Source organism: Rana temporaria, chromosome 1 (assembly GCF_905171775.1).
Source record: "Rana temporaria chromosome 1, aRanTem1.1, whole genome shotgun sequence".
Lineage (NCBI taxonomy): Eukaryota > Metazoa > Chordata > Amphibia > Anura > Ranidae > Rana > Rana temporaria.
The window spans coordinates 194,435,574-194,463,216 of NC_053489.1; the positions used below are offsets into that span (position 1 = coordinate 194,435,574).

The window sequence follows — 27,643 nt, forward strand, 5'->3', positions numbered from 1 at the left end:
TGGGATCTCTATCAACTGCCGACTGGGTGACAGGCAGGATTTGATCCTTGTAGTCCCCCCATGTTCGGCCATCGAGCGTGTGCCGGTCTTTAACTAGGCCGTCCACGACATTCCCCGTTGCTCCAGGGGCGGCCGGTGAACTACATGTTCCAGGGCTCACATATGACCGGTCTCTATGGCTGTGTCACAGTGTGCCGGGCCGACAGCCATGCCGCAAGCGGACGTTGGTTCTGTCTGAAATCCGGTGGTCGCAGGACGGGTAAGTAGTGTCCCCTTGCCTCGGCAGGGTGATTTCGGCTGGTGCATTCCTGGGGTCGACTGAGGGTCCGCCCTGCTTTCCTCTCTCCCTTTTCCTCTCCCTCCTTCCCCGTTGCTGGGTGGCGGCTGTGAGGTGGGGGGATCCACCTGGGGGGGGCTCTGCTACTGCCTGGGGGGACTGTGCTGCTGTGGGTACTATATTTTTTGCTGTACTGGTGCTGTATTCTTTTACTGTAAGGTGCTGTGTCTGTGTCTGCTGGTTTCACTGTGTGTGTATACACGTGTACGGCCGCCATTTTGCCGGAGCGGTGTCTCTATATGTCGGCGGCCATTTTCTTGTAGCCCACATGCTGTTTTTCTGCATGTCGCGGCCATTTTAGAAATGTATTGGCTTCTAGTGCCTGGAATAACGGCTCGAACACCGCAGTTTTTTCTTTTGAGGAAACGGCACAGACAGCACTCCAAGCTCTGCACAGCGGTACAGCCTGGTTCTGGGTGGTGAGTCCCCGGGGGCCCCCTGCTCTCTGTATCAGCCAGGAGGGTGACCGGTGGGTCCCGTTTTTGGGTCTGCAGTACTAAGGTGGCATTTTTTTAGGTGGACAACATGGAGTCTGAACCACCAGGGCCCTCATGTGAGGCTTCTTCCCCAACCATGCCAGAGTTAACCCTTAGTGCCCCTGCTCCTGTGGCCTTGCTGGATGCTGTGACGGCAGTCCTGGAGATGTTTGTTGCCAGGACTGAAGTGGCTAGAAGGGGGGTAAAAAGCGCCCCCTCTCTGAGCATGCCTCTGAAGATGTCTGACGCAGAATCAGGTGCTGCTTCTGCTTTTGACCATGTTTCTTCTGTCATGATGCAGACTTAACCCACGCGGACAGTGAGGACGATTCTGCTTCAGGGTCAAAGCAGGATAAGGAATTTGTTGGAGCTCTTATCACTTCGGTGCGGGATACTCTAAAACTTGAGGATTTGGCGGAGGCATCAGACATGCCGGTCCCTTTTGGGTCCTGCAAGCCACCCCGCGCCGCAAAAGTGTTTCCTTGTGTTCCGTATCTGGACGACTTGTTATACAAGGAATGGGATCGGCCGCAGAAAGCTTTTGCTGTACCCGTTTGGGGAGGATTTCCAAAAAAAAGTGGGTATCTCCTCTGTCAGTGGACCCCCCCCCTGTGTCCAGGCTGAAGGGGCTCCTGCATTCAAGGACCTTGCAGATAGGAGAGCTAAGGCTGTGGCCTGCTCCTTATTCACAGTGGTGGGGTCGGCGGTGCTAAGTCCCTGGTGCAGGAGCTGGAGGCGTAGAATGCTTCTGAGACCTGCGTTGACCTGGCCGACCAGTTAGTGCAAGGTCTAAAGTTTGTCTGTGAGTCAGCCCTGGATACGCTTCCCTTGCTCTCCAGGGCCTCCGCCTACGCGGTGGTACTACGCCGCCTTGTGTGGCTGAAGTGTTGGTCTGCGGACCAGTCCTCTAAGAAGTCCCTGGTGGACTTACCCTTTAAGGGTGAACGGCTTTTTGGGGCGTCCCTGGATGACATCATAAAAGGATGCCACAGGCGGTAAGAGCACTTTGCTCCTGCAGTCTGGGAAGGGTAAGGAGCCTCGCCGTAGGCAAGGGCCCTCATTTACTACCCCCAAGCGTTTTTTTCGCCCGCCAAGTGCGGCAGGAAAACGTTTTCAGGGTGCTAAGGCACCCGCTGAAGGACAAAAGCGCCCCTGGTACCGCAAGCCCAACAAGCCTGCCTCTGCATGAAGGTGTGCCCGCATCCCAGGTGGGGGGCCGGCTTCGCGAATTCGCGGCTCGGTGGAGGTCTCTTCTTTCTGACCGTAGGGTTTGCGAAGTAGTTTCCTCGGGGTACAAGATAAGAGTTTCTCTCTTGTCCACCAAACAGATTTTTTCCCTCCAGCCTCAGGCTTCCTCCGGATCGCCGAAAGGATCTGTCAGGGGCTATCCAGGATCTGCTGGTCAGGGGAGTGGTTGTACCGGTTCCCTCAACGGAACGGTTTCAGGGGTTTTACTCCAATCTGTTTGTAGTCCCCAAGAAGGAAGGGGTCCGTCCAATCCTGGATCTCAAGGCCCTCAATTGCTTTGCTAAAGTACAAAAATTCAGGATAGAGTCAATTCGCTCAGTTGTAGCAGCGCTCCATCAGAGGGATTTTCTAGCATCCTTGGATATCGAGGATGCGTATTTGCATATCCCCATATGCGCAAAACACCAGAAATTTCTGCGTTTTGCGGTTGGAGAGGACCACTTTCAATTTGTGGCCCTCCCGTTTGGTCTGGCTTTGGCACCACGGGTTTTCACCAAGGTGCTCGCTCCGATTCTGGCCCTGCTGAGGCAGCGCGGGATTGCTATCGTGGGATACCTGGACGACCTTCTTCTGAGAGCTTCTTCAAGCTCAGAATTTGAAGAGAACGTGTCTTATCACCTGTCAGACCCTCCGAGAATTTGGTTGGCTATTGAATACCCAGAAGTCAGTACTGGTATCGTCTCAGCGGCTCGAATACCTGGGGTTAGTCCTGGATTCCTCAGAGGCGAGAGTTTTCCTCCCAACGGAAAAACTACAGACGCTGCAGTCTGCGGTGCAGCGTTTGGCGACCCAGCAGTGGGCGTCGCTTCGCTTTTGCATGAGAGTGCTGGGTCTGATGGTGGCCTCTTTCGAGGCAGTGCCGCATTCCCAATTTCACACTCGGGTGTTGCAAAAAGAGATTCTGTCACGTTGGGACAAGCTGCCTTCGTCTCTGGATTACCAGATTCGGGTGAGTCGACTGGTCAAGTCATCCCTGGTGTGGTGGCTGACATCTCCGCTACTTCGGACCGGCAAGTAGTTTCTGCCGTGCCATTGGACAGTGGTCACGACGGATGCCAGCCTCTCCGGCTGGGGGGGTGTCTGGGGTGTCCAGTCAGCCCAGGGGCGCTGGACTCAGGAGGAGTCCTGCCTACCAATCAATGTACTGGAGCTCCGAGCGATCAAGTTGTGTCTCCAAGTGGTTTTTGGGTCTACAGGACTTACCAGTCAGGATCCAGTCCGACGACAACGCCACGGCCATGGCGTACGTCAATCTTCAGGGGGTGGCACATCCTCCGGTGGGCCGAAAGGTACGTTTCGGTTCTGTCGGCTGTGTACATTCCGGGGGTGCTGAACTGGCAAGCCGACTACCTAAGTCGCCAAACGCTAGACCAAGGAGAATGGTCGCTAAACCCGGTGGTGTTTCAGAGCCTGTGCCAAAAGTGGGGCACTCCAGACGTGGACCTTCTGGCGTCCCGTCTCAATCGAAAGGTGTCACGGTTCGTGGCCAGATCAAGGGAGCCGTGGGCGCACGCGTCAGACGTGTTGGCGGCACCATGGGGTCACTATCGCCTAATCTACGCCTTTCCTCCTCTGAAGCTTCTTCCTCGCGTGCTGCGCAGAGTGGAAGCCGAGGGGATACCAACAATCCTAATCGCTCCGGATTGGCCGCGCCGTCCCTGGTACGCGGTCCTGGTGCGTCTGGTGGCAGACGTCCCTTGGTGTCTACCCCTGAGAGAAGATCTTCTGTTGCAGGGTCCGATCTTTCACCCTGCTTTACAGTCGCTGGCTTTAACGGCGTGGCTGTTGAGAGCCAGGTGCTGAAGGATCGAGGCCTGTCGGGCTCGGTGGTCTCTACCATGCTGCGAGCATGGAAGTCTACTTCACGAAAGATTTACCATCATCTCTATGTGTGAGGAGATGTCCCGGATTCTGCTGTTCTTACAGCGTGGAGTGGATCAGGCTCTCGCCTTAAATACGGTTAAGAGTCAGATTTAGGCTCTAGCTGTCTGTCCCAGAAGGTGGTTTTTCTGGTGGCAATTACCTCGGTCAGACGGGTATCTGAACTGGCGGCCTTGTCCTGCAAGGCTCCTAACTTGGTCATCCATAAGGATAAGGTGGTGATGCGGCCGCAGCCCTCATTCCTTCCAAAGGTTGTTTCGGCTTTTCACATTAATGAGGACATTGTTTTGCCATCCCTATGTCCTCGGCCGAAAAACCCAATCGAGGCCACTTTGCATTCCTTGGACGTGGTTCAGGTCCTACGGGTGTACTTGTCTGCTACGGCTCCGCTTCGGAAGTCAGACTCACTGTTCGTGTCGGTAACTGATCCTAAGAAAGGGTCTGGCGGTCTCATCGGCCACCATTTCTAGGTGGATAAGACAGGTCGTGCTCCAGTCTTATGCCCTAAAGGGGCGGGCGCCTCCCTTTCAGGTTTCGGCGCATTCGACCAGGGTGATTGGTGCCTCTTGGGCTTTCCGCCTTCAAGCGTCTGTGTTACAGGTGTGTAAGGCAGCGACCTGATCGTCAATCCACACCTTCTCGAAATTTTACAAGGTGAATGTGAGTGCATCTTCGGATGCCTCCTTTGGCCGCAAGGTTTTACAGGCGGCAGTTTAAGGTTGAAGTTCCTCCGTTGAGTAATTCTGGTTTGTTTGGGGTGAAGCTTGGTTTGCTGTGTTTTTTTCCCACCCCTCGAAATTTTTTGACACTTGCCTAAGGTCAATGCTGCTGTGTCCGTCAATGAACGGAAGAGAAAATAGGATTTTTGTACTCACCGTAAAATCCATTTCTCTGAGTTCATGGATGGACACAGCACCCACCCCACCTTTGTTTGTACTGCTTGTTTACAAACTGGGGCTGCATGTGCAGAGAGTGGGATGTACCCGGGGGACCCGCCCCCTGGGAGGTGCTGTACTCAAAGAAGTGTTTTAACACTTGAAGTTCTGTTTTTTCTGCCTAAGTCTCTCCTCAAAGAAAGGTATATAACCCGAAGATCAATGCTGCTGTGTCCGTCCATGAACTCAGAGAAATGGATTTTACGATGAGTACAAAAATCCTACTTTTTTTTATAACATTTTCTTTTTTTTTTATTATTGCAAAAAGTTAAAACCGCAGAGCTCTAATTGTGGGGAAAAAAGGCAGAAAAATGTGTTTGCATTGCATGACCGCACAATTGCCAGTTAAAGCAGCCAAATTGTAAAATTGTAAAAAGTGCTTTGGTTAGGAAGGGGGTAAAATCTTCTGGGACTGAAGTGGTTAATTCAGCTTTAGCTTCACTTTGTTTCGGGGGAAATTGCAGGTGTGAGATATCCAAACAGACAAGCAGGGCATCTGTCAAGCTTCAAAAAAGCAACACCGATGCTCCACCGAAGCATCACCAAAGCTTTATCGAAGCTCCACCGAAGCATCAAAAAAGCATTTCTCTTATCGTCCATGGACGGACACAGCTCCTTAAATCTTGACAAGTTATGTTCCCTGTTTACAGGAGAGGACTAGGCAGAAACATGTTAGATAATTAAATACTTTATACATTAACATAGGGCGGTCCCTCCAGACATAACCCTCCTCACTGCAGCATGCAGCCTCAGTTTCATTCTGCCTAGCCAGGAGAAGGACGTATGGCTCCCTTTGGGCCCAGCGCCCTGAGGAGATATTTTATTTTCTTGTAGAATCTTCTTTTAACTGTCGGCTGAGAGACAGGTCCTTGTAGTCTACTCAGTCTGACCAGCAAACGTGGGCACACCTTTGCAAAGAGGCTGGGTCTGCCACGCCATACCCCATGACTCTTGGGGTGGCCGGTGAGATTTTCTCCGAGGTCCACATATGACTGGGCTGTGGTGTTGTCTCAGTCAGTGTTCCGGGCCGACAGCTACCTCCATTGCGGTTGTAGTTCTGTCAGGAATGCATCAGCGAGTCCTCGTTTGGACGGGTAAGTACAGTCCCTCCCGCTTCCCTGCTCCTTTTCCCTTGCTGCATTGCTAACATTGCCACTGTCAGGGGGAGGGGGCCTTCCTGAGGGGACTGTGTTATCTGGCCTGTGTTTTTTCTTTTTTGTATGGTGTTTTCCTTTGAGGGGCTTTTCACTGTTAAAAAGCCCTAGGAGGCTTTTCATGTTTAAACGCGGCATTTTGCCGCCATTTGGCACACAGGTCCCTGCAGATGCCGCACAGTTAGTTACCTCACGGTTCTTTTCCTCTCACACGCTGTGTGCTGAGAGTGGACGGCAGCGCTGGGCAGTCTCCTCCTGAGGTGAGTCCCCTAGGTACCCCTGATCGAATCCGGACACTGACGCCAATCTGCCTGGAGCTTGCATTGTCGCTCCCTGTGTCTGCGTGGGTTTCCTCCGGGTACTCCGGTTTCCTCCAAAGGCATGTGTGCATACACCTACATAATATACATACACACTATTGGCTAGATTCACGTACGGCGGCTTAACTTTCTGTGGGCGTAGTGTATGTTATTTACGCTACGCCGCCGCAATTTAGATGGGCAAGTGCAGTATTCACAAAGCCCTTGCTCCGTAAGTTGCGGCTGCGTAGCGTAAATCGGCCGTCGTAAGCCCGCCTAATTCAAATGTGAAAGAGGTGGGCGTGTTTTATGTAAATTAATCGTGACCTCACGTAAATGACGCTTCGAACTAACGGCGCATGCGCCGTCCGTGGACGTATCCCAGTGCGCATGCTCCAAATCACGTCGCAAAAAGTCAATGCTTTCGACGTGAACGTAACTTACGCCCTTCCCCATTCACGGACGAGTTACGCAAACGACGTAAAACGTGAAAAATTTGGCGACTGTCCGACGTCCATACTTAACATTGGCTGTGCCATGTTTTTGGTGGTTTATCTTTACGCCTGAAAACGCCTTACGGCGTATCTTTACTGCGACGGCCGTGCGTACGTTCGTGAATAGGCATATCTTGCTGATTTACATATTCTAGGCGTAAATCAGCGTACACGCCCCTAGCGGCCAGCGTAAATAGACAGCTAAGATACGACGGCGTAGGAGACTTGCGCTGGTCGTACCTTAGCAACATTTAAGCGTATCTTAACTTGAGCCTACGCTTAAATATACGACGGCGCGGATTCGGACTTACGACGGCGTATCTACTGCTACGCCCGTCGTAAGTCTACCTGAATCTAGCCCTATGTGTGTGTGTATTATTTAGGGGCAACCCTCCCAGGCCGTCAAAGGCCCAGCTGGGGGACTAATCCGTCCCTGGGTACGTAAGCCCAACCCGCCGGCACCCAAATGCTGCCAATGTATGTAGCCTTCCCTCCCTGTCTCTAGGTGGGAGGGGCTTTTCACTGTTAAAAAGCCCTAGGAGGCTTTTCCTTTTTAAATGCGGCATTTTGCCGCCATTTGGCACACAGGTCCCTGCAGATGCCGCACAGTTACCTCACGGTTCTTTTCCTCTCACACGCTGTGTGCTGAGAGCGGACGGCAGCGCTGGGCAGTCTCCTGAGGTGAGTCCCCTAGGTACCTCTGATCAGCGCAGCAAGTGGGTGAGAGGCCCTGAATAGGGCTCTAGGAGCTTTTGTTTATTTGTAAGGACAGGTGTGCATATTATACATACACACTATGTAAATATTATTAATATTTGGAGTCAGTATCTGGGTCCTTCCCCAACATGCTGGTGGTAGCAGCAGGTGTTAGCACCTGGGATTCCCACAGAGGTTTTTTTGTTAGTCCTGGACACGTTTGTGCCAGGGTGGACTGTGGACGGGCGGTAAAAGAGTGCCCCCTTCCCCCGATATCCCCTGGAGAATGCTCTATTATGGAGCCATGGACCAGGTACCTGGGTAGTTAGAAGTAAAAAAAAAGAAGCAGGAATAGGCATTTATGGGTGCGCTTCTCACTGCTGCAAGGGACTCTCTTAAGCTGGGTAGTGCAGCTGGGTTTCCGCCGAGGGCTTGGTCTTTTTTTGATCACACAAATCAGGTTTTTTCCTTCTGTGCCCTTCTTTGATAATTTCTAAGAGGCGGAATGAGAACAGCCACTGAGGGCTTTTGTAGTCCCTCACCGCCGGGCGGTTCAGTGCCCCTTTGAGGAGAGCCTTTTCAAAAGGTGGGCTTCTTCTCCGGTGGTGGACCCTCCAGGTGTTATGTATAGGTGACCACTCTCCCTATTCTGGGAACCCCTGCTTGTATGGATCTGACTGATAGAAGATCCGAAGTACTGACCCGTTCCATGTTTACCATGCTGGGGTCTGATTTGCTGCCTATTGTGGCCACTACTCTGCGGTCTCAGTTGGCGCTGGCCCAATTTTTTGGGAGGTTTTTCAATTACATTGATAACTCCCATTGGCGGCCATTTTGTCGTAGCCGCGCTATGGCACAACTTACATTGCGGTCGGCCACGTTCTGAATAGTCAACGGCTATCTTTGAGTAGTCCTGACCCCTAGTGCTGTATGCAACTCACGGGGTGAGCATTTTGCACCAGACAGTGGAGGAGCACCTACTCTCTCCCAAAGTTATTAGGCTAGCGGACCAGCTGGTCCAGTGCCTCATATAGGTCTGTGATGCTTCATTGAATGCTGCGCCCTTGTTATCCAGGGCTTCTGTTTCAGAATGGTTTTATGCACACGGTGATGTAGTGGTTAACTCCATTACTTAGCAGCAAGAGAGTCATTGGTTCGAATCCGGACACTGACGCCAATCTGCCTGGAGCTTGCATTGTCGGTCCCTGTGTCTGCGTGGGTTTCCTCCGGATACTCCGGTTTCCTCCAAAGGCATGTGTGCATACACCTACATAATATACATACACACTGTGATACATTTGCCTATATGTCTCAGTGTACTGCTCCCTGCTAGCCATGGGTAGAGGTAGAAAGGAATTTCATGTGTGATTCATTCCTCTGACAGGTTATTGACGTGCTAATATCCCCTCACTATTCTAAACGTTAATTGATCTATTGTGTTGTGTAAAGAAGATCTGTGTTTACCCTTAAAAGATGTGTATTGTATCATCAGGCTAAATGATTAGAGAAGTAGTATGTTAATTATTCTGATTGCTTCAGTGTAGTAATTAACTCCAGTGATGTCTTTATCTAAAGAAACGTGTCTGCATGGTCGGCTCCGACTTGTCTCCTATAATCTGTATGGGAAACCCCACTGTGTGAGGGGGGCGTTCCTAACAGGCTGTAACCACATATAAGCTGAATTTTTGTGTCAATAAAGTGTCTTGGTTGCAGCATCCAGTCTTGACTCATGTGTGGGGAATCCTGTGATGTTCTTGTATGGAGAGGAGGGAATGCTTGACGGGGATATCATACCGATACCGTCACAAATTGGTGGCAGCGGCGGGATCTTCCCTTCTACTCTCCTTCACACCCGGATTCCAAGCAGACACTGGAAGAACTACTGGAAGGATTGCTAGCAACAAAACCAAGCGGGTCATCATAGCGGAATCAATGGAGATAGACCAGGAGGACGGGATTGCAGCAACGCCAGCAGTACAAGAGATGGATACACCAGTGATTCAGGAGGAGGAATCGCCAGCCAACAAGCTAATGAGAGAGAAGCTAGCGTGGTTCGGCCCGAACCCAACGCCGGATGTGGTGCTGAAAGTGATGGACCTGTTAGCGGAGGAGGCTAAACAAATAAGAGACGCAGAACTACAGAAGGCTAAAGAAATAAGAGACGCAGAGCTACAGAAGGATAAACAAATAAGGGACGCAGAACTACAGAAGGCTAAACAAATAAGAGACGCAGAGCTACAGGAGGATAAACAAATAAGAGACGCAGAGCTACAGAAGGCTAAACAAATAAGGGACGCAGAACTACAGAAGGATAAACAAATAAGGGACGCAGAACTACAGTTAAAACTGGCAGCAGTCCAACAAGCAGCCGCACCTTCTCCGAACAGTGAGTACAGCACAGCAGACGCAAGGAAGATTCCGTTTAGCGCTTTTAAAGCTTTTGATGAAAAGGACTGTGAAATTGATAACTATCTGGCGGATTTTGAGCGACAATGTAACCTGCACCGAATAGCTAGAAGAGAGTGGGTTGCAATATTGTCAGGCAAAGCTTCTGATGCTTTCCGGACCGTGCCAGATCAGGATATCCATAGCTACGCCCGGGTTAAAGAAGTGCTCCTGGCTCGTTATGCAGTAACCCCAGAGTCCCACCGACAGAAGTTCAGGGACTCACGCAAAACCACGAAAGACTCTTACGCAGAATGGGCATGCCAGCTGTCCCTGTCGGCCTCTAACTGGGTTAACAGCAGCCAGGCCACCACCGCAGAGGACATTTTGCAACTAATGCTCCTGGAGCAATTTTACAATCACATCCAGACGGATGTCAAAGATTGGGTGAGAGATCGCAGGCCCATGACTCTACCAGAGGCCGCTAAGTTGGCGGATGAATATGCGGATACTCGCAAGACGAACCAGATCACACCACAGGAACAACCTCCACCACAAACGGTGCCCTCCCACCCACCAGCCGCTAGATACCAACCTCCTAACAGACCGGTGACATCTAGCCCTCGCTATCCACGCCAGGAGGACAACGAACAACGCTGCTTACGGTGCAAACAGCTGGGTCACTTCAAGCAGAATTGCCCCATGAATGACAACACCAGGTCAAATTGGTCTCAACCTGGGTACCGCCCACCAGCAGCAGCCCATTGTGTAGACTCGGCTTGGGATCCCCAGGAGCGGGGTCGGGAAGAACCATTGGGCACCCCTTACGAAGCCCTCATGGTACAATCTGCTATTACGGACAACAGGGAACACCATTGTCAGCTGGTCATGGGCTCCAGCCCTGAGCCGGAGGGGCCCTGGAGGGAGCTGGGCAGAAAGAGGCACCGCCGGCCACCCTTCAAGAAGAAGAGGTCCTGGAAGCCGTATAACAAGCTGACCTGGGAGGAGAAGAAGCGACTGGAGGAGAGGGAGTCGCAGCGGGCGGGCCGAGATGTTCGCCAAGGGCCCACCGGTGGCCCCTTACACCACCACCCAGTTCCTGATGATGAAGGACCACGTGGAGAGCCTGCAGGACATGAGCAAGCAGGAGCTGATCCGTGAGTACATGGAGCTGGAGGAGTGCATAAGCCGCATGGAGGAGGAGAACAACCACCTGAGGTCACAGCGGGCTGACCCCCCCAGGCTCCATGAACTGGAGATGGAGCTGGAGAAGCTCCAAGAGGAGAACCGGCGGCTGCGGAGGGAGCAGGGGGTGGCTGACCTTATGGGGCTCTGAGTCCCCTCTCTCCCCCCCCCCCCCCCGGACTCTGAGCACCAGTGCTACAACAAATATAACTTTTCCTTTTTATGAATCTCCTGTGATTGTCACTTCAGAGCCATAACCTGCCCCCTCCCATAGCGGGACACCTAGACGGCGGCGCACAGACCCATTCGCTGTCTTCACGCTGACTTCTGGTGACTTTGCAGATCGCACAAAGACTTGGGAACTGACCGGCGTGTGATCTGACGACCCGGTGACATACCTGAGTCTGAAGCAGTTGTCAAGGGAGGTCAGTCATGCCAAACGGAGTTAACCTCGGACTAAAAGCTCTGAACCCGTCAACCCTACTGGACCAGGGAAGGTCCAACCGGATTTGCCGGAGCAGGGAGCAAAAGGGGGGCCATTGTGATACATTTGCCTATATGTCTCAGTGTACTGCTCCCTGCTAGCCATGGGTAGAGGTAGAAAGGAATTTCATGTGTGATTCATTCCTCTGACAGGTTATTGACGTGCTAATGTCCCCTCACTATTCTAAACGTTAATTGATCTATTGTGTTGTGTAAAGAAGATCTGTGTTTACCCTTAAAAGATGTGTATTGTATCATCAGGCTAAATGATTAGAGAAGTAGTATGTTAATTATTCTGATTGCTTCAGTGTAGTAATTAACTCCAGTGATGTCTTTATCTAAAGAAACGTGTCTGCATGGTCGGCTCCGACTTGTCTCCTATAATCTGTATGGGAAACCCCACTGTGTGAGGGGGGCGTTCCTAACAGGCTGTAACCACATATAAGCTGAGTTTTTGTGTCAATAAAGTGTCTTGGTTGCAGCATCCAGTCTTGACTCATGTGTGGGGAATCCTGTGATGTTCTTGTATGGAGAGGAGGGAATGCTTGACGGGGATATCATACCGATACCGTCACACACACTATGTGTGTGTATTATTTAGGGGCAACCCTCCCAGGCCGTCAAAGGCCCAGCTGGGGGACTAATCCGTCCCAGGGTGCGTAAGCCGATCACGCCGGCACCCAAATCCTGCCAATGTATGTAGCCTTCCCTCCCTGTCTCTAGGTGGGAGGGGCGGCTTGCAGGTTCACAATTCGGTGAAACCTCCGTGCTCTCTGACCAAGTTGGTCTGCAAGGTGGTCTCTTCAGAGAACTAGATAGGGTTTCCTCCTATCCGCAGAACAAAGTTCTTTCCTCGTGTCTTCCTCTCCCGGCTCGTCGGTCTGCCTTGGGCAGTGTGGGACTTGCTAAGCTGCGGGGTAATTTTACCTTTCCTGCAGGACGAGAGGTTTGGTTTTTTTTATGTGCCTCAGGCCCTAAATACCTTTGTGAACGTCGGGTAGTTCCGCATGGAATCCATTCATTCGGTGGTAGCTGCGCTACATCCGGGGGGCGTCCTCGGACATCAGGGGCGCATACATGCATGTCCCGTTTTGCGCATGTCACAGTGTTTTTTTCTGTGCTTCGTGATAAGAGAGGGTCTCTGTCAGCCTGTGACCGTCCCTTGATCTGGCGTCAGCACCATGGGTTTTCAGCTAGGAGCTTGCACTTATCCTAACTTTGTTGGGACAGCGAGGCTTTGCCTCATTGGCTACTTGGATGACTTTCTTCTGAGAGCAGCTTATGTCTCAGACCTAGTGGATGTGTTATTCCCATTCAGACCCTCCGAAGATTCGGGTGGGTGTTAAACGTTTAGGCCAGAAGGTCTTGTAGCTCAGTGGCAGCAAGCCTGCCCTTCATGTGTGTGAACCAGGGTTCAAATCCTGGGCATGCTAGGTTCCGACTCAGCGTTGGAGTATCTAGGGTTGATCCGGTCTCCTTGGTGGCGAAGGTCCTTCTTCCCCTGGAGAAATTGCAGACTCTTCAGTCTGCTGTGAAGGTATTGGCATCACACAATCGGTCTTGTCTCCGGGCGCCTGCTGGTCTGGGGCCTGTGGGTGGCCTCCTTCAAGGAGGTACTGTATGCCCAGTTCCACACTCAGGTGTTAAAAATCTCTTGTCTCTGAAATCATCCGATTCCGGTGTGCCACCTAGTCAGAGTCTCTCTGAGTTGGTGACGGAGATCCCTGAATCTTGGGTCCGGGAAGTTGTTTCTTCCTTCAAGTGGTCAGTGTTTACGACGGATGCTAGCTCACGGGTTGTGAACCTGGGGGGTCCAGTCGCTGAACTTGCGTGGACCTACGGCCACACCTCCCTGAATGTGCCCGCTCTCGTCCGGTCTTGGTAGCTACCCAGGGTCAGGCCTGGCTCGTGCCTGGGTGGGAGAGCGCCTGGGAATAACAGGTGCTGTCTACCGTTCATTGTCCTCCTATTTTAGGCGATCAGGCTATGCTTCTCCTCGTGGTCGAGGAGGTTGCAAGGTCGTCCAATCTGGTTTCAGCCGGACAACGCCACGGCCGTCTACCATCAGGTATACCGGCAGCGGACTACTGGAGTCGCCAAATGCTGGACCAGGGCGACTGGTCTTTGTGCTTGGGGTGTTTCGGCTCCCTTGCAGGAGGTGAGCCTCACAGCCGCATGGATCTCCTGGCCGCTCCTCTCCACCACAAGGGTGTCGAAGTTAGTGGCCAGGTCTAGTGATCTGGTACAGACGCGCAAGTCGCGCTGATGGCCCTGTGGGGTCTGTATCGGGGACTTTTTGCCGTTCCTCCATTGTAGTTGCTTACTCGGCTGCTCCACAGAGTGGAGGCTGAGGAGATCCCGATGATTCTAATCGCTCCAGATTAACCTCTGCGTCCTTGGTACACCGATATCGGGCGCCTGGTAGTGGAGGTACCCTGGCGGTTGCCAGGGCAGGAGGTCCCTCTGTCTCGAGGTACCATACTTCCTCCTGTTGTACAGTCACTGACTTTCTCAACATGGCTATTGGAAGCCAGACTTTATGTGACCGGGGTCTGTCTGACTCGGTCATCTCAACAATGCTGAGGGCACGGTAGTCTTCTTCCGGAGGATCTACCGTCGCACCTGGCAGGCCTACATCTCTTGGTGCGAAGGGATTGAGTGACGTCCACGGACGTACTCTGTGTCCAGGGTCCTGCTGTTTTTACAGCTTGGAGTGGATCTAAAAATTGCTTAAAGCACCGTTTGGGAGCAGATTTCAGCCTTGGCTGTGTTCTTTCAGTGGCTTTTTTGCGGCCCGTTCCCTGATGGGTCCCTTTTTGTGTGCAGGGGGTTTGTCATATACTTCCCCCTCTTGGCCCATCTCTTCCCCCATGAGTTTTGACTCTGGTGCTCTTGGTTCTTCAGGAACCTTCCTTTTAGAAACATCAGAGAGATTTTTTCTTGACACTATCTCAGAAGGTAGCCCCTTTAGTGGCCTTTACCTCTAATATAGGGGTTTCTGAGTTGGCGGTCTTGTCATACTTGATCCTCCATAAGGATTAGGTGATGGTGCCACCTTCCCTTCTTCCGAAGGTAGTTTCGGCCTTGCCGGAATAAGGACATTGGGCCAGATTCACAGAAGAGATACGACGGCGTATCTCCTGATACGCCGTCGTATCTCTGTGTTCCGGCCGTCCTAACTATGCGACTGATTCATAGAATCAGTTACGCATTGCTAGCCCTAAGATCCGACAGGTGTAATTGAATTACACTGTCGGATCTTAAGGATGCAATTCTAGGCCAGCCGCTAAGTGGCGAGGCCATTGCGGTCGGCGTAGAATATGCAAATGACTAGTTACGGCGATTCCCGAACATCCGCGCTGCCCGTCGATCTAACTTTACGTCGAGCTCATTTATGTTACACCGCCGCAAGTTTACAGGTAAGAGTTTTGAGAATCAGGCACTTACGCTGTAAACCTGCGGCGGTGTAACGTAAATCAGATACGTTACGCTGCCGTGGAGCAACGTAATTGTATCTGAATCTGGCCCATTGTTCTTCTATCCTCGGCCGGCGCATCCTACGGAGGTTGCCATACTTTAAGCGTGATATGCGCTTTGCGGGTGTACCAGCCTGCTACGGCTCCGTTTCGGAGCTCTGACTCTCTTTTGTGTCGGTGTCTGGTCCACAAAAGGGCCTGGCGGTCTCGTCGACCATCATTTCTCGTGGATCAGGCAGGCCGTCATACAGGCCTGTGCTCTTATGGGGCGGGCCCCCCTTTCTGGTCACGGCACTTTCTACCAGGGCAATTGGTGCTTTCTGGGTTTATTTCCGACATCATGCGTTGGTCTCCTAGGTGTGCGAGTCGGCGACTTGCTCATCCGTTCACGCTTACTGAATTTACATGGTTGCTGTGAGTGCATCTTCTGATGCTTTTTTCGGCCGCTGGTTTTTGCCGGCGGCTGTTTAACCAGTTCCGGACCGCCGCATGTACATATACGTCGCAGAATGGCACGTACAGGCACATTGGCGTACCTGTACGTCCCTGCCTAGACATGGGTCCGATCGGACCCCCCGGTACTTGCGGCGGTCCCCGTAGCTCTGGGAGCGATCCAGGATGAGGGGGCGGCGGTTCGTTTTTGTCCGCCCCCTCGCGATCGCTCCCCAGCCAATCCGCTTCCTCCTCTGCCTGAACTGTAAACACAGGCAGAGGAGGGAGTGATGTCACCGCTCCTCCCACCGGTATTTTCGTCCGGCGGAGGAGCGGAGACATCACACAGTGAGTACACAAGCACTACACTGACACCTGTACACAGGCACACAGATCCGCCCCCTGTCACTAAATAGCAGTGATCATTTATTTACTGATCACTGCATTTAGTGTCAGTGTGACAGGCAGTTGGTGTTATGTCCAGGGTAGCCCCCTACCCCCCCCCCCCCCCCAATAAAGGTTTTAACCCCTTTATCACCCCCTAGTTAACCCTTTCACCCCCCTTTTGCCAGCGTCACTAAGCAATCGCTTTTCTGATCACTGTATTAGTGTCGCTCGTGCCACTAGGTAGCTAGTTATTTTTTGAGGTTCGCCGGCATGTTATTATAGCGTTAGAAATTTTATGGGGGTACCTAACGCTATAAAAACATGGCGGCGAACCTCAAAAAATAACTGGCTACCTAGCGGCACTAGCGACACCAATATAGCTATCAGAAAAACGATCGCTTAGTGACACTGGCAATAGGGGTGAAAGGGTTAACTCTAGGGGCAATCAGGGGTTAAAACCTTTATTAGGTACCCCCATACATTTTCTAATAAAGGTTTTAACCCCTGATTGCCCCTAGAGTTAACCCTTTCACCCCCTATTGCCAGCGTCACTAAGCGATCATTTTTCTGATCGATGTATTAGAGTCGCTAGTGCCGCTAGGTAGCTAGTTATTTTTTGAGGTTCGCCCGCCAGGTTTTTATAGCGTTAGGTACCCCCATACATTTCCTAATAAAGGTTTTAACCCCTGATTGCCCCTAGCGTTAACCCTTTCACCCCCTATTGCCAGCGTCACTAAGCGATCGTTTTTCTGATCGCTGTATTAGTGTCGCTAGGTAGCTAGTTATTTTTTGAGGTTCGCCCGCCAGGTTTTTATAGCGTTAGGTACCCCCCATACATTTTCTAATAAAGGTTTTAACCCCTGATTGCCCCTAGAGTTAACCCTTTGACCCCCTATTGCCAGCGCCACTAAGCGATCGTTTTTCTGATCGCTGTATTAGGCCGCGTACACACGGTCGAACATGTCCACTGAAACTGGTCCGCGGGCATGTCCGACCGTGTGTACTGCCTAGCGGACAGGTTTCCAGCGGACAAAAGTTTCTTGGCAAGCTAAGAAACTTGTCCGCTGGAAACATGTCCGTCGGACATGTCTGATGGTTAGTACACCTAATCGGACATGTCCGCTGGTTATGACGTGTAACAAGCGTCCCGAAATCCCGCGCATGCGTCAAATTGATTTGACGCATGCGTGGAAGCATTGCACTTCCGTGTTTGAGAACGTCGGTGTCTTCTACGTCACCGCGTTCTCTGTCCGCAGGGATTTTGGTCTGATGGTGTGAACACACATCAGACCAAAAGCTCCCAGGAGACATGTCCGATGAAAACGGTCCGCGGACCGTTTTCATCGGACATGTCTCCTCGTGTGTACGGGGCCTTAGTGCCGCTAGGTAGCTAGTCATTTTTTGAGGTTCGCCCGCCAGGTTTTTATAGCGTTGGGTACCCCCATACATTTTCTAATAAAGGTTTTAACCCCTGATTGCCCCCTAGAGTTAACCCTTTCACCCCCTATTGCCAGCGTCACTAAGCAATCGTTTTTCTGATCGCTGTATTAGTGTCGCTGGTGTCGCTAGGTAGCTAGTTAGTGCCAGTAACGCTTACACCCACGCGCAAAGCATACTCCCCCCATATGTGGAATTACACCCCAAAATACATTCTGCTGCTTCTCCTGAGTATGGGGATACCACATGTGTGAGACTTTTTGGGAGCCTAGCCGCGTACGGGACCCCAAAAACCAATCACCGCCTTCAGGCTTTCTAAGGGTGTAAATTTTTGATTTCACTCCTCACTACCTATCACAGTTTCAAAGGCCATAAAATGCCAAAATAGCACAAAAACCCCCCAAATGACCCCATTTTGGAAAGTAGACACCCCAAGCTATTTGCTGAGAGGGATGTCGAGTCCATGGAATATTTTATATTTTGACACAAGTTGCGGGAATATGACAAACTGATTTTCTCTTCCGTTCATAGACGGACACAGCATTCTTTGACAGTAGGGTTATGTCCGCTTTCACTAGGAGAGTTTTAGGCAGAAAAAAAAGCACTTAAAGTGTTAACAACACATTCTTCAGTGCAGCTCCTCCCAGGGGGCATGGCCTCCCTGGGTATAACCCACACCCTGCTCTAGTAGCCTCAGTTTTTTCCTGCCTAACGACAGGAGAGTCAGGCACTCTTGCGATTTTTTTCGCTTTTATTATTTTGTTTCTGCGTTTTTTAATCCTGTGATTCTTCTATCAACAGCCGACTAGGTGACAGGCTGGGTCCTTGACTCTTGTAGTCCCCCCATGTTCGGCCTTCGAGCGTGTGCCGGCCCTTAGCTCAGCTTTGGGACGTCCACGACAGGCCCCGTTGCTCCAGGGGCGGCCGGGGAACATTTTGTTCTAGGGCACACATATGACCGGTCTCTATGGCTTTGTCACAGTGTGTCTGGCCGACAGCCATGCCGTTTAGCGGACGTTGGTTCTGTCTGGGATACCTCCAGCCGGGTAGTCGCAGGACGGGTAAGTAGTGGCCCCTTGCTCAGGTAAGTGGTCCCATGGGAGGTCGACTGAGGGTCCGCCCTGCTTTCCTCTCTCCCTTATTCCTCTCCCTCCTTCCCTTTTGGGTGACGGCTGTGAGGGTTTTTTTTTTTCTGGGGTCTCCTATCACCTGGACCTGTGTGCGTAGCGGGGGTTGTGTGTGTTTACTGCAGGGGGCTGTGTGTGTTCACTACAGGGCCTTTTTGTGTGCCTGAATGTGATTTTTGTGTTTTGCTGTGTCACTGTCTTTTTAAATGCGCAACGGCCGCCATTTTGTCGGAGTCGCGCCTTAAATAGCTCGGCGGCCATTTTCTTGTGGTCCTGGGCTGTTTTTTTGCTATTCGGCGGCCATCTTAAAGATTTGATTGGCCTTGTGTGGCCGTTTTAGCACTGGAGAAAGCCCGCGAATCTGCTGGGAGAGACAGACACAGCTCAGCCGGCTTCTCAGCACCGCACAGGCTCTCTCAGACCGCGCTGCAAAACGGAGGGATGGTGAGTTTCCCTGGGGGCCCCCCATGCTCTGTAACGACAGGGAGGTGATCGTGGGTTGTTTTTCTGCTTTGCAGGATTGGTGACACAGCGGGGGGGGGGGGGGCATTGTAGAGCCTGGACAGGTATCTCTTCCCCTGTAAGCCTGAGTTAACCCTTGCTGCCCCTCCCCCTACCACATCTGCTATGACAATGGCGGTGGCGTTTTTTTCTCGCCAGGTTGAAGCAACTAGGGGCCGGACGGGGGGGATATTAGCGCCCCCCACCCTGGCCTGCTTCTGGGGATATCTCTGACACTGTATGTCAGATGATGCAGGCTTAATCCACACGCACAGTGAGAGCGACTCTGGTTCAGGGTCGGTTACTGAATGGAATTGTTGGAGCTATTTTTTCTGCAGGTTTGATACTCTTTACTTGAGTATGGGGCAGGGACACCTGCCGGGTGGGTCCCGTGAACTGCCACGCACTGACAATTTTTTCCTTGCGTTCCTTTTTGGGACGGTTGTACTACAAGGAATGGGATACGCCGCAGACAGTTTGTGTTGCGACCGTTATCCCTTTGTGGAGGACCTTTTTAGTAAAGTGGGTCTCTCCTCCGTCCGTGGACCCTCCCGTGTCCAGGTGAGCTAGCCACCATGTGGATGGCTGTTGAGAGCCAGGGGCTGAAGGACCGAGGCCTATTGGGCTCGGTGGTCTCTACCGTGCTGCCTGCACGGAAGTCTACCTCACGTTGGATTTACCATCATACATGGAAGGCCTACATCTCTGTGTGTGAGGAGATGAAATGGCACCCTCGTACATACGTGGTGTACAGGGTTCTGCTGTCTTTACAGCAGGGAGTGGTTTGGGCTCTCGCCTTAAGTACGGTTAGGAGCCAGATTTCTGCTCTGGCTGTTTTTTACTTGCAGCGACCCTTGGCGTAGCACTCCTGGGTGCGTACGTTTGGTCAGGGGGTCTGGCATGTGACCCCTCCGGTGCGCCCTCCACTACCCCCATGGGACTTGAATTTAGTCCTTTCAGTGCTTCTGGATGCTCCCTTTGAGGACATTCGGGAGGTTTTTTGTTGACTATCACAAAAGGTGATTTGTTTCTGGTAGCAATTACCTCTATCAGACGAGTGTCTGTCTGAACTGGTGGCCTTGTCTTGCAAGGCTCCCTACTTGGTCATCCATAAGGATAAGGTGGTGCTGCGGCCGCAGCCGTCTTTTCTCCCAAAGGTGGTTTCGGTTTTTCACATTGATGGGGACATTGTTCTTCCATCCTTATGTCCTCGGCCGAAATACAAGGAGGGGGCCACTTTACATCCTCTGGATGTGGTTCGGGCCCTACGAGTGTACTTATCTGCTACGATTCTGTTCCGGGAGTCGGACTCACTGTTCGTGTCAGTGGCTGGCCCTACAAGAGGGCCTGGCAGTCTAGTCGGCCACCATTTCTAGGTGGATCCGATGGATTTTGCTTCAGGCCTATGCCCTGAAGGGGCGGGCGCCTCCCTTTCGGGTTACGGCGCATTTGACCAGGGCGATCGGGGCCTCTTGAGCTTTCCGGCATCATGCCTCTGTGTTACAGGGGTGTAAGGCAGCGACCTGGTCGTCAATCCACACTTTTTCAAAGTTTTACAAGGTGGATGTGTGTGCATCTTCTGATGCCTTCTTCGGCCGCAGGTGTTACAGGCGTCAGTTTATGGTTGGAGTTCCTCTGTTGAGCAACTCCGGTTTTGTTTGGGGTGTAACCTGGTTTGCTGTGTTATTTTCCCACCCCTCAAAAAAAATTTGACACTGCTTGGGGACGTCCCTACTGTCAAAGAATGCTGTGTCGGAAGAGAAAATAGGATTTTTGTACTCACTGTAAAATCCATTTCTCTGAGTTCATAGACGGACACAGCACCCACCCCTCCTTTGTTTGTACTGCTTGTTACGAACTGAGGGTGTGGGTTATACCCGGGGAGGCCACGCCCCCTGGGAGGAGCTGCACTGAGGAATGTGTTGTTAACACTTTAAGTGCTTTTTTTTTCTGCCTAAAACTCTCCTAGTGAAAGCGGATATAACCCTACTGTCAAAGAATGCTGTGTCCGTCTATGAACTCGAGAAGAGAAATGGAGTGAGTACAAAAATCCTATTTTTTTTTTTTTGCACAAAGTTGTCACTAAATGATATATTGCTCACACATGCCATGGTTATATGTAGAATTGCACCCCAAAATACATTCTGCTGCTTCTCCTGAGTACAGGGATACCACATGTGTGGGACTTTTTGGGAGCCTAGCCGCGTACGGGGCCCCGAAAACCAAGCACCGCCTTCAAGATTTCTAAGGGCATACATTTTTGATTTCACTCCTCACTACCTATCATAGTTTTGAAGGCCATAAAATGCCAAGATGGCAAACAACCCCCCCCCCCCCCTCCCCAAATGACCCCATTTTGGAAAGAAGACACCCCAAGCTATTTGCTAAGAGGCATGTTGAGTCCATGGAATATTTAATTTTTTTGCCCCAAGTGATTGAATAATGACCAAAAATAAAAAATTACAAAACGTTGTCCCTAAATGATATATTTCTCACACATGCCATGGTTATATGTGGAATTGCACCCCAAAATACATTCTGCTGCCTCTCCTGAGTTTGGGGATACCACATGTGTTTGGGGCCCCGAAAACCAATCACCACCTTCAAGATTTGTGTGAGTGAAATCAAAAATTTATGTCCTTAGAAATCTTGAAGGTGGTGATTGGTTTTTGGGGTCCCGTACGCGGCTAATCTCCCAAAAAGTCCCACATATGTGGTATCCCCATACTCAGGAGAAGCAGCAGAATGTATTTTGGGGTGCAATTCCACATATAACCATGGCATGTGTGAGAAATATATCATTTAGTGACAACGTTTTGTCAATAATTTTTTTTGGTCATTATTCAATCACTTGGGGCAAAAAAATTAAATATTCCATGGACTCAACATGCCTCTCAGCAAATAGTTTGGGGTGTCTTCTTTCCAAAATGAGGTCATTTGGGGGGGTTGTGTGCCATCTTGGCATTTTATGGCCTTCAAAACTGTGATAGGTAGTGAGGAGTGAAATAAAAAATGTATGCCCTTAGAAATCTTGAAGGCGGTGCTTGGTTTTCGGGGCCCCGTACGCGGCTAGGCTCCCAAAAAGTCCCACACATGTGGTAATCCTGTACTCAGGAGAAGCAGCAGAATGTATTTTGGGGTGCAATTCCACATATAACCATGGCATGTGTGAGAAATATATCATTTAGTGACAACTTTGTGCACAAAAAAAATCAGTTTGTCATATTCCCGCAACTTGTTTCAAAATATAAAATATTCCATGGACTCGACATGCTTCTCAGCAAATAGCTTGGGGTGTCTACTTTCCAAAGTGGGGTCATTTGGGGGGGGTTTTGTGCTATTTTGGCATTTTATGGCCTTCGAAACTGTGATAGGTAGTGAGTAGTGAAATCAAAAATTTGCGCCCTTAGAAATGCTGAAGGCGGTGCTTGGTTTTCGGGGCCCCGTACGTGGCTAGGCTCCCAAAAAGTCCCAAACATGTGGTATCCCCGTATTCAGAAGAAGCAGCAGAATGTATTTTGGGGTGTAATTCCACATATAACCATGGCATGTGTGAGCAATATATCATTTAGTGACAACTTTTTGTAATTTTTTTTTTTTTTTTTTTTTTGCCATTCAATCACTTGGGACAAAAAAAAAAATATTCAATGGACTCAACATGCCTCTCAGCAGTTTCCTTGGGGTGTCTACTTTTCAAAATGGGGTCAGTTGGGGGGGGGGGGTTGTACTGCCCTGCCATTTTAGCACCTCAAGAAATGAGATAGGCAGTCATAAAATAATAGCTGTGTAAATTCCAGAAAATGTACCCTAGTTTGTAGACGCTATAATTTTTGCGAAAACCAATAAATATACGCTTATTGCGATTTTTTTTTTTTTTTACTAAAGACATGTGGCTGAATACATTTTGGTCTAAATGTTTGACTAAAATCTAGTTTATTCAATATTTTTTACTTTTTGTTATAAGAAAAATATTTTTTTTTTCAAATTTTGCGGTCTTTTTCCGTTTATATCGCAAAAAATAAATCGCAGAGGCAATCAAATACATCAAAAGAAAGCTCTATTTGTGGGAAGAAAAGTACGCAAATTTAGTTTCGGTACAACATTGCATGACCGCGCAATTACCAGTAAAAGTAGCGCAGTGCCAAATTGTAAAAACACCTTGGGTCTTTAGGCAGCATATTGGTCCGGTCCTTAAGTGGTTAATGTTGCACCTCCACCGTTGAGGAGCTTGGCTTGTTTTGGGGTGAAGTTAAAATTGGTTTTACTGATATATTTCCCACCCCTCGTTTTTGACACTGCTTGGGGACGTCCCACTTGTCAAGATTTAAGGAGCTGTGTCCGTCCATGGACGATAAGAGAAAATAGGATTTTTTGTACTCACCGTAAAATCCTTTTCTCTGAGTCCATGGACTGACACAGCACCCTCCCCTCCTTTTTAGGTTTATACTGCTTGTTACGAACTGAGGCTGCATGCTGCAGTGAGGAGGGTTATGTCTGGAGGGACCGCCCCCTGGGCGGGGCTTTTCAACTCTGTTAATGTAACATGTATTTCATTATCTAACATGTTTCTGCCTAGTCCTCTCCTGTAAACAGGGAACATAACCCACTTGTCAAGATTTAAGTAGCTGTGTCCGTCCAGCATTAGGCCCTTTAATGTGTGTTGAAGTCAAAGCATGTGTAAATGAGCTGTAAGTGCATTTCCCAGCCAGCATCAGAAGGCATTTTGTGTTATTTATTTATTTATTTTTTTCAATCGATTTCCGTTTCTATCAAAAAAAAAACACAGGTGGTGATCAAATCCCACTAAACAATGCTATATTTGAGTGAAAAAAAAATGTAAAATTAAATTTGCGTACAAGGTTGCATGAACGTGCAATTGCCTGTTAAAGTAGCGCAGTGCTGATTATTAAAAATTTCTCCGGATGTGAAGAGGGTAGAATCTTCTGGAGCTCAAGTGGTGTCCTGTAGTTCAAAGATTTTGAAATTTACAGGTAGGTCGAAATTTCTCTTGTTTACCTTCTCAGGGTTGCCAACTTTCAGTAAATTTACGATTAGTTTGTAAAATCTGTACTTTTTGCAACTGTCCTTGAATATCCATTACGAACATGTAGGCTGCATGTCCTTAACGGACATTCCTGGACAGATGCAACAATTATGGATTTTACAAACTGTTCGTAAATTTACTGAAATTTGGCAACCCTGCACCTTTTGCACAGTATATTGTGGCATTACTGGATGTTTCATTTGTAGAGTGCCTCTGTCTTTTTTTGGTTCTGCTCTTTTTTTTTTTTTGCACACAATGTACAGTATATATGGATGTGTATTTACATATCAATAGCAAGCATAATTTTGACTCAAATATAATTGTTTTACAGCCCTAAGCTTTCAGTTATTGTTGTAAAGAAGAGAGTTAACACCAGGTTTTTTGCCAACTCCGGGGGCGAGCTGCAAAATCCACCTCCTGGGACAATTATTGATGTGGAAGTCACGAGACCTGAATGGTAAGTCACTGTGCCTATGTAATAATGTTAGGCAATGATACACAAATTTTCTTTCAGTTATCTATTTACACTTTAGAACATTATTTTGCAGACAAATCTAACAGAAGCAGATCGAAAACTGGAAATTGTTCCTTAACCTGAGTTTTTTTTAAATGTGTTAATGAAGATCTTAATAAATTGTTTAAAAAAACAAATTAAACTAGAGCTAAATTAATTTCACATTGTTCAAAGCAAGAGGTGTACAAAGTCTTATGGTATTGTTTCCTTAGAAAGCAACCTGAGTAGATGGCCCATTCCCTTGCCAGCATGCTGCAGAGAAAGACCATTGCTCTTTTTGTGGTCACCCTGCAATGGACCAACATTTGCCTTGTTAGAGCTATCCAATTATCAGGGAGCAATGAGCTATTAATTGCAGAGCCATACATTTGCCTCAACATAAGAAAGATACATGATTCTTAAGTCAGATTTTCACAGAAGCTGGGGGGAAAAACCCTCTCGGGTTACTGGACATATTTTGCCTTGGCACTCATTTTTACTCTAAACCAATAAAAAAAATCTACAGGTCACAGGAATTAATTCTTAGACCATGGTTGATATGCCTCTACTTTCAGATGATTGGACACTGGGAACAGCCCTATTCCAGTGTACACGTATAACCCCGCCCACTCCTTAAAGTGGATGTAAACCCGAAACATCAAAATTGAAATAAGCAATCTACCTCACACAGCAAAGCAATAAAAGCCATCTGCCCCCAGTCTGGTCAGGTAGAGAGAAACCCGTCATCTGCAATTCTCTCCGATTTCCTACATTAACCACTTAAGCCCTGGACCATTTTTCTGGTCAAACACCAGGCCCCTTTTTGCGATTCGGCACTGCGTCACTTTAACTGACAATTGTGCGATCGTGCAACGTGGCTCCCAATCAAAATTTACGTCCTTTTTTCCCACAAATAGAGCTTTTTTTTTGGTGGTATTTGATCACCTCTGTGGTTTTATTTTTGCACTTTAAACAAAAATAGAGCGACAATTTTGAAAAAAAAAAAAAACTATTTTAAATTTTGCTATAATAAATATCCCCAAAAAATATATACAAAAAATAATATATTTTTTTTCTCTTTTGTCCATGGTGGACACAGCTTCCCTATATTCTTGACTGTAGGGTTATGTTCCATCTATCAGGAGAGGACTAGGCAGACATGTTGATAGTTAAAACATGTAATCTTTAGCAAAGCTGAAAAAGCCCCGCCCAGGGCGGTCCCTCTGGTCATAACCCCTCTCACTGCAGTGATCAGCTCAGTTTTTTTTCTGCCTAGTAGAGGAAAAGGACCTGGCTCCCTTTGGGCCCATGGTCCTACAGAATTTTTATTTTTTGATCCTGAGATCAACTGCCGGCTGGAGATTATAGATCCTGGTAGTCTCCCCAGTCCGGCCATCAAGCGTGAGTAGGCCTTAGCCACGCGCTGGTTCGGCCACGACATACCCTGTTTTGCTCCAGGGGTGGCCGGTGAGCTGGGGCTCGCTTATGACCGGGCTACTGCTGTCTGTGTCATAGCGAGCTGTGGCCGACAGCTACTCCGTACTGCTCGGAAGTGGGTCTGTCAGGAACGCGCCAGCAGTCCTCGCAGGGACGGGTAAGTACTTTTCCTCCTGTCTGGCAGGATGGATCAGCTGGGCTTTCCTAGGGGAGGTCGATTAGGGGGTCCTTTGTCCTCCCTTTCCTCTCCCTTTGTCCTTTCCCTCCTTCCTATGCATGGGCCTGCTGTTACTGACCGGGGGTACTGTTTTTTTTCTGTGTCCTGGCTGTGGGGGTGTCTGAGTCCGCTTTCTGTGTGGGGGGGCTTCCGCTCGGTGCCACTGCATTTTGGCCTTTTCCTCTGCCTCCTTTTTCCCTCTGTGCTGTTTTTCATTTGAAACTGCGCCATTTTCTTGTAGCTGCGCTGTAACGCAAATATGCACAGCGTGCGGCCATTTTCTTGGAGCTTGCGCTCCTTTTTACTGGGGCGGCCATCTTTGTATAGGTTTTGGCCTCTAGTGCTGAAATGACTTGCTGAACAGCGCAGTTTACCTCAGAGACACCTAGACACACACTGTGTTGTGAGAGAGAGTGGGACGTGGCGCTGAGCAGTTCTTGTCAGGGCGGAAAGTGCCCTGGTCAGTGGCAGCAAGGAGGGTGGGCATCTTGTTTTTTTAAGTATACTTGCACTTGACTGTAGTCCCTGAGGCTGTCACAGAGCGGGTCAGCATGGCGTCAGAAGCTGGCGTTTCCTCCCCAGACATTCCAGGGGTAGCAACCGGTGCACCTGCGGTTCCTGTGGATGCTTTGTCGGAGGTCCTGGAATCATTTGTTGCCAGAGTGGAAGCTGTGTGTGGGCGCAAGGGGGGGTAAAAAACCACCCCCTCCCCCACCTTCTGGGGATAGCTCTGACTCGGGCCTGGCTGTGGTATCGGAGGACACTGTCCGAATGGACCGGGACCATTCAGACAGTGATGGTGACTCCACGTCCGGGTCAGCGCAGGACAAGGCACTTATAGGAGCACTTATCACCACAGTGCAGGACACGCTTAAACTGGAGGATGCGGCTGGGATATCTGCTGACGTGTTGGTCCCACAAACCGACCCGCACTGCTAAGGTGTTTCCTTATGTGACTTATATTGATAAGTTTATAGACAAGGAATGGGAGTGACCGCAGAGGACCTTTTCGGTCCCTAAACGCATGGCGGTGCGTTACCCTTTTGAGGAGAGACTGCTGAAAAAATGGGCATCTCCCCCGGTCATGGACCCCCGGTGTCTAGGTTAAACAAAGTAACCACGATTCCGGTAAAGGGGACCCTGCTGATAGGAGGTCTGAGGCACTGGGTCAGTCCATGTTCACCATGCTGGGGTCAGCATTGCGGGCCATTTTGGCCACGGCACTAGTGTCACAGACATTGACCGAGTGGGCAAAGTTATCTCAGCGGGAATTGGAGGAGCATCATGCTCCCCCGGGCTGCCTGGAACTAGCTGACCAGTTAGTGCATGGTCTCAAATATATATACGATGCAGCTCCTTTGATTTCCAGAGCCTCGGTAACCGCGGTTGTTTTGCGGCGCCTGATCTGGCTAAAATGCTGGTCCGCGGACCAGACTTCCAAGAAGGCCCTGGCGGATTTGCCAGGAAAAAAAAGCGACAATTTAAAAAAAAAATCAATATTTTTTACTTTTTGCTGTAA

At 49.8% G+C, this 27,643-nt stretch overlaps 1 protein-coding gene across 1 annotated transcript in view; it reads left to right on the forward strand.

Annotated features, from left to right (window-relative positions):
- The window catches only part of PIWIL1 (piwi like RNA-mediated gene silencing 1), a 465,014-nt gene that overhangs the window by 410,351 nt on the left and 27,020 nt on the right, over positions 1-27,643 (forward strand). Inside the window, exon 19 of the mRNA XM_040347413.1 lies at positions 24,309-24,434. Coding sequence (XP_040203347.1) covers positions 24,309-24,434 — 126 coding nt within the window. The remainder of the gene's footprint in view (positions 1-24,308; positions 24,435-27,643) is intronic.